This window comes from Gavia stellata, chromosome 32 (genome assembly GCF_030936135.1).
Source record: "Gavia stellata isolate bGavSte3 chromosome 32, bGavSte3.hap2, whole genome shotgun sequence".
Taxonomy (NCBI): Eukaryota; Metazoa; Chordata; class Aves; order Gaviiformes; family Gaviidae; genus Gavia; species Gavia stellata.
In genome coordinates, this window is record NC_082625.1 from 5,636,039 (window position 1) to 5,642,444 (window position 6,406).

The 6,406-nt window shown below is 65.0% G+C and overlaps 1 protein-coding gene across 1 annotated transcript; it reads right to left on the reverse strand.

Annotated features, from left to right (window-relative positions):
- Positions 1-4,097: 4,097 nt before the first annotated feature.
- On the reverse strand, positions 4,098-5,781 carry SMIM24 (small integral membrane protein 24). Its single transcript, XM_059831649.1, has 3 exons — positions 5,709-5,781; positions 5,090-5,207; positions 4,098-4,191 (listed from the first exon to the last, which is right to left on the reverse strand). Exons 1-3 carry the CDS (start codon positions 5,779-5,781, stop codon positions 4,098-4,100), a joined length of 285 nt encoding a protein of 94 aa, XP_059687632.1.
- Between the last annotated feature and the right edge of the window lie 625 nt (positions 5,782-6,406).

Sequence of the window (6,406 nt, forward strand, 5' to 3'; positions counted from 1 at the left end):
AGCCCTTATGGGGGGGCCACAACATCCCACGTGCGCGCACCCCCCTCCCCTTTTTTTATCGGTTTTCAACGGGGCGCAGGGCCGGGAGGGCTGAGCCCGGCTGCTCTCGTGACAGGAATGGAACCGTGTGAATGTAGCTGTGCTCCCACCCCAGGCTGGTGTCAGGGGGGTGTGGGGGGGGGTCGCAGCGCCCTCCCCACCTTCATCTCCATCGGCTTCATCTCCGGGGGTCCGGCTGGCGCAGCGGGGAACAGGCAAAGTCCTGGCAGGAGGTCCCCTCTCCCTGTCACCTTGCCTAGTCCCTGCTGCGCCAACCGCTGAGCGGGGTCCCGACACCCCCAAAAACTCCAGAATTTGCCTTAAAACCCAAGCGTCCCGCCGGCCGGAGCGAGAGAGAAAGAGAGAGAGACCCCCCCACACACCCCAGCCCCGCTCAGGCTGAGGACTGACGCGGGTCGTGACACCGATGGGCGGGTGGCACCGCGCGTCGCTGCTGCTTTGTAATGAAGAAACGTCGTCGTCAACGTTTTTTTAAATTTTTTAATTTTTTTTTTTTTTTTTTTTGGTGTCCAAAAGTATTAGGGAGGGATGGGGGGGGGGACACACACGTCCCGCCGGGGTCTCGCCCACCGGTGCGGTTTGTTGGGGGTCCCACGGGGTGGGGTGGGGTGGAAATATCCTTGGGAGCCTCTGCTTTATGCAAGGTGCAGTATTGATTTCTGCAAGGACAATGCAACGCGGGGAGCGGGAGGTTAGCGTCCAGCTGGGGGAAAAGAAATTAAAAAAAAATGGAATTAAAAAAAAAAAAAGAGAGAAAATTAAAAAAAAAAGAAAGAAAAAAAAAAAAAGAGGGTTTTAAGGCCAGAAAAGGATCAGCTCAAAGCAAAAAAACCCCACAATTATTAAAAAAAGCATTTCTCAGCGGTGACCAGAGTGACAGCGGAGGGAGGGAGTGGGGGGCACCCGGGGCAGCCCCCCCCGGCGAGCGTGGGGCTGGGGGGAGGCGAGGGGCGCTGGCGCCCCTCGGGCCTGGGCCCCCCCGCCCCGAGGAAGCCCCCGGCCCCATAGGGGCACGGGTTGGGGTCCCCCACCCTTGTCTGTGTGTGTCCCCCCCGTTTTGCTGCCTTTACCCCCCCCCCCGGGGCCCGCAGCACGTCTGGCCCCCCAAAACCCGCCCTTGGCAAGAAAAGCACCTTAAAACATGTTAAAAAAAAAAAAGGCAAAAAAAGAATCAACTCGATGCCCCCCCCCAGCCTGGAGGGTGGCAGTGGGGGGGGGTCAGCCCTGGGGGCTTTCCCATGGGGGTCCGGGGAGCCCCCACCACCCCCGGGGTCTTTGCACTGCTCCCCCCGACACCCACCGCCCCGGGGCCGCGTGTCCCCCCCAGCTCTGCCCAAAGGGAATATGCAAACTGCCCCCCCGGCCCCCCCCCGGCCAGGTGGGGACAGGGGGGGACGACCACTAATTTTTTATTATTTTTATTCTTTTAACCGTTCCCCCTTATTTTTTTATCCCCCCACCACCACCACCGCCCCACGCGGCCTCTGGGCTCGGTGGCCGCAGGTGGGGTGGGCGCAAAGCTGGGGTGAGGGGGGGACACCCCATCACTGGGGATGCTCTGGGGGGGCCCCCCCCCCAGCAGGATGGGGACATGGAGCGGGGGGGGGGTCCGCTTGACAATCACCAGACCCCGGGCTCCCGTGGGGGGGGGTTCATGCACTACAGTCTCTCCTAGAGGGTTTTTAGTCGGGCTCGTCGGCTTAAAAAAATTAATTAAAAATAGTCCTTGTGACCTATAAATAAAAAAAAATAACCTGTACATATATATATATATCTCTCTCCACATATATATATATGGGGCTGCACGGGCCGGGGGTGGGCGCGGGTCCCTGTGGGCCGACACACAGTTAAGGTACTTTAAAGCGCAAAGGAATATATATATATATATAAAATCCCCTATATATATATATATGTCTCGTTTGTTGTTGTTTTGTTCCTTTTTTTTTTTTCCGTACTATGAGTTTGGAATTGCTGCTTTCTGTCCCCCGGGCTCCCGCCGCCGGCCGGGGCGGGCAGCACCCATGGGTGCCCTGCGCGACACCCGCGGGCAGGCGGGAGCGGAGGTGGAGATGGGGTGGGGTGGGGGAAACAGGGGTGGGGGTGGGGGGGGGGGGAGGTTGGGGGGGTGTGGGGTGGTGGGTGGGTTTTGGGGAGGGAGGGGGGCAAAGAGCGGCAAAAGGAGAGAAACCGCCCCGAAAAGGCGTCGAGGCGGCAGCCGGCAGGACCACGCCTCACACCCATACCAAAAATCCCGCCGCAGTGCCTCCGCGCCGCCGGCTGCCCTCGCCCGCCTTTTGGGGGGGTCCCCCCTCCCCGCCCCCGCGGGGCGCTGCCCGGGTGCCCCCCTCCCTCGCAGTTATATTTTACTAGTTAGCCGGAGTCTCGCTTCTCGCTTGCCGCAGCCGTTACACACCCGCCGAGCGCACCAGGGCCGCGAGCCGGGGCCGGGACCCCCCACCCGGCTGCGCCCCCCCGCTCCCCGGCCCCCCAGGCCCCCCCCCCGAGCCCCCCGCTCGCCTCCCTGGTGCTTCACGATATTGATTATACCATTGTACGCAGCCATTACCGATAGCCGCCGCTCCTGCCTACGTACCAGTTACTGACCGTGACTAGGGATTTGGGGTTGGGGTTTTTTTTTGGTTTTCTTTATTTTTTTGTTTCTTTTGTTTCGTTTTTTGGGGTTTTGGGGTTTTTTTTGTTGTTGTTGGGTTTTTTTTTTTTTTTGGTTGGGTTGGTTTTGGTTTTTTTTCCCCCCCCTCCCTCCCCTATGCAAAAAAGAGAAAAAGAGACAAAAAAGAAGAAAAAAACAAAAAACAAAAAAACTGACACACACACAAAAAAAAGATAAAAAAAAGAAAAGGAAAAAAAAAGACAAAAAAAAAAATGTATAAAAATTAAACAAGCTATGCTTCAACTCCAGCCCGCCTCCGCCCTTCCTTCGCTGCCCCCGGGGGAAACTGAGGCACGGCGCCCGGCCTGGGGAGGAACTGCGTGTCCCAGCTTGGGGGGGGGCACTGGGGTGTACTGGAGCAGAGCCGTGCCGGGCAGCGGGTGCCCATCACCCCGGAGGGGTGCCCCCCACCCATGGGTGCCGGATGAGGAGGGTGGCTGAGCCGGGAGCAGCAGCACCCCGGGGTGCGCCCGCAGCCCCGCTCGGGGAGGGGGGGCCGGGGCAGGCGCGGAGGGGACACGGGGGGACAGGGACACGGGTGGGCGCAGCAGTGGGCTCGGATGGGGACGCGGCCCTGCCGCCACCGCCTGCGCATCAGGGCCTTGTCCGTGTGACATCACCAACCACGCACATGACATCACCACCTCACGCACATGACATCGCTGCCTCGCCCGTGTTGACACCATCACCCTCACCCGTATGAGGTCGTTGGCGGAAGCTGTGTGTCACCCGACATCCCTCGGTCCCCGGGCACCCCGGGACGGGGGGGGACAGGGCACCCGGGTCCGGGGGTGTCGGGGGGCAGCGGCGTGGCCGCACGCCGGCTCTCGGCCATGCCGAAGTCGCTGAGGCCTGCCAGCGTGTCACATGCCAGGAACCCGCCATTGTCCCCTGCCCCGCTGGCACCCAGGGGTGCCCCCCCACCCCGCACCCTCGGGGACAGGGGGGCGGCGCCGCGGGCCCCCCCCGGGGGTGCGGAGCCCCGTGGGGGCCATGGGACAGCCCCATCGCCAGCACGGTGACACCAGACGCTTGACGCCGGGGCAGGCTGGGGACCTTTACTGGGGTACAGCCGGGGGCACCCACCGCCCCCCCACGGGCGGGACCCCCCGCCAGCCCCGGGCTGGGGGATGCGGGGGGGGGCCCCGCTCCTGTCCCCGGCCGCCGGCCTCCCCGATCCACTCCGGCGGGCGGCCGATCCACGCCGGGTCTTGGCGGCAGCCGGGGCCGCTGCGGCACCTCCCGCTCCGCGGCCGCCCCGCAAAACCCGGCATGGATCCGCGCCCCGCGGACGGGGCTGAGGGCGCGGTGCCCGACGGAGAGTCCCCAGGGCCGGGCACCGGGTGGGCAGGGGACGGCCACCGCCTCAGAAGGACGTGGACTTGCTCCGCTCCTCGCCATCGCTCTCCTCGTCGCTGTCCTTCTCAGCCGCCGGGTTGGCGCGGCCAGTGCGCTCCAGCCTGCTGGGACAGAGGTGTCAGCAAGGCATGGCCGCCCGCGACGGGGTACCCCCGACCCGCTCCCCTGGGGCGACACCATCGCCTTTGGCCATGCCAAGGGCACGCCAGGCCATGCACGGCACCGCCGAGCCATGCACAGCACTGCCGGACCGCGCATGGCACCACCGAGCCATGCACAGCACCACTGGACCACGCGTGGCATCGCCGAGCCATGCACAGCACCGCTGGACCACGCGTAGCACCGCCAAGCCATGCATGGTGCCGCCGGACCACGTGTGGCACCGCCAAGCCATGCACAGCACTGCCGGACCATGTGTAGCATCGCCGAGCCATGCACGGCACCGCCAGACCACGTGTGGCATCACCGAGCCGTGCATGGCACCGCCGGACCACACGTGGCACCGCCAAGACATGCACGGCACCGCCAGACCACGTGTGGCATCACTGAGCCGTGCACGGCACCGCCGGACCACACGTGGCACCGCCAAGACATGCACGGCACCGCTGGACCACACGTGGCACCGCCAAGACATGCACAGCACCGCCAGACCACACGTGGCATTGCCAAGCTATGCACAGCACTGCCGGACCACGTGTGGCATCGCCAAGCCATGCACGGCACCGCCAGCACATGGCCGTCCCCAGGGGAGAACCGAGGCCCGCACGGGGGTCCCGGTCCCACCCCGGGCGGTGGTACCTGTCAGTGCCCTGGGTCTCCGGGAGGCCGCCCTGCTTCCTGCGAGGGGAGAGAGGTGCTGAGCGGTGCCCGGGGATGGCCCTGTCCCCACCCCACAGCACCCTGCTCCCAGCCTTGGGCACGGCCGGACCCTGTGGTCCCCCTGGGCTGGCACCCTCCACCGAAGCGGGTGCAGGATGCGTCCCCGCCGCACTGGCCCACCTGCGCATCCTGATCTGCCAGAGCCGGTTGACGAGCAGGAGCACGAAGACGATGAAGAGGAAGACAACGACGGCAGTGAGGCTGATAAGCCAGGGCTGCAGCTGCTTGGGGCCGGTGCCTGCGCGGCAGGGGTTTGGGGACGGGGACGGGGACAGGGACGAGGATAGGGATGGGAACAGGGATGGGGATGGCTTCTGGGGAACCCCAGCCTCCAGGGCATGGGACACCCCATCCCATGGCACAGGGTCCCAATTGTGCTGAGCCCGGCACCGAGGGACACTGGGGACACCAGGGGATGTCATCGGCAGACGCTCATCGCCACCCCCTCCCCACCGTCCCTTGGGTGCCGAGGAAGCCACCCCCAACACAGCCAACACGTCCCCGGGAGAGCGCGGGGGTACCCGGCACTGTGGGGAGCGCTGGGGACAACAGGCAGGCACCCCCAAATCTTTCTGCTCTGCCCCCAAAATGGTTGCTGCCGGGGCACTGGGACAGACTGGTCCTACTGGGAAGGTCTCCCAGGAGCTGATCTGATGCCCCGGGGTGGGCACAGCCACCCCCCCTCCAGGGCACCCCAGGGCGCAGGGCTATGGGGCGGGGGGGCTGCGGGGGCACCTACCAGCCTGTCCCCGGGCGGTGGCGGCGAGGACGAGCAGGACCAGGAGCGAGAGGGGCTGCGAGACCCTCGGCATTTTTGGGCGGAGGCTGGCAGAGGGCTGGGGTACGGCCGGATCCTGCACCCCAATGTGGGCTCCTCTCCCACGCCGCTGCTGGGGCTGAGTGCGGGCACCGCTCCCTGCACCCGGGGCCAACGGGCGACTGTTATTGGGCTCAAGAGGACAAGTGCCACCAAGCGCCATGGCAACGCGGCTCCAGTAACCCTCAGGAGGTGGCACCTCTCCCCCGGCTCAGCCACCAGCACCCTGCGGCACCCAGCGGCCATCACCTTGGGGACCAAGGCTGGGGTCCACCCCCGGGGTAGGGGAGTGGATGGAGGGACAGATGGACGGGCGGGTGGGTGGATGGATGAAGGGACAGACGGATGGATGGGTGGGTGGGTGTTCGGAGGGACAGACGGATGGGTGAGTGGATGGACAGGTGGGTGGGTGGGTGGGTGGATGGATGGAAGGACAGACGGATGGGTGGGTGAGAGGAGGGACAGACAGACAGGCAGATGTGTGGAGGAGCGCCCACCCGTCGCTCCCCTCTGCCCATGGGGCCCTGCACCCCCGTCCCTGCTGGCAGGGCTGGGGCAGATCCCGGCCAGTGTCCCATCCCCGCGGACACGGCCCCCACCCTGCCACGTCATGGGGATGG

Excerpts from the sequence above, each read along its gene's own strand:
- SMIM24 (XM_059831649.1), bottom strand. The coding sequence starts at position 5,781 with ATGCCGAGGGTCTCGCAGCCCCTCTCGCTCCTGGTCCTGCTCGTCCTC. Across the intron at positions 5,208-5,708 it reads CACCGCCCGGGGACAGGCTG|GCACCGGCCCCAAGCAGCTG; the intron begins GTAGGTGCCCCC and ends CCTGCCGCGCAG. Across the intron at positions 4,192-5,089 it reads TGGCAGATCAGGATGCGCAG|GCTGGAGCGCACTGGCCGCG; the intron begins GTGGGCCAGTGC and ends CTGTCCCAGCAG.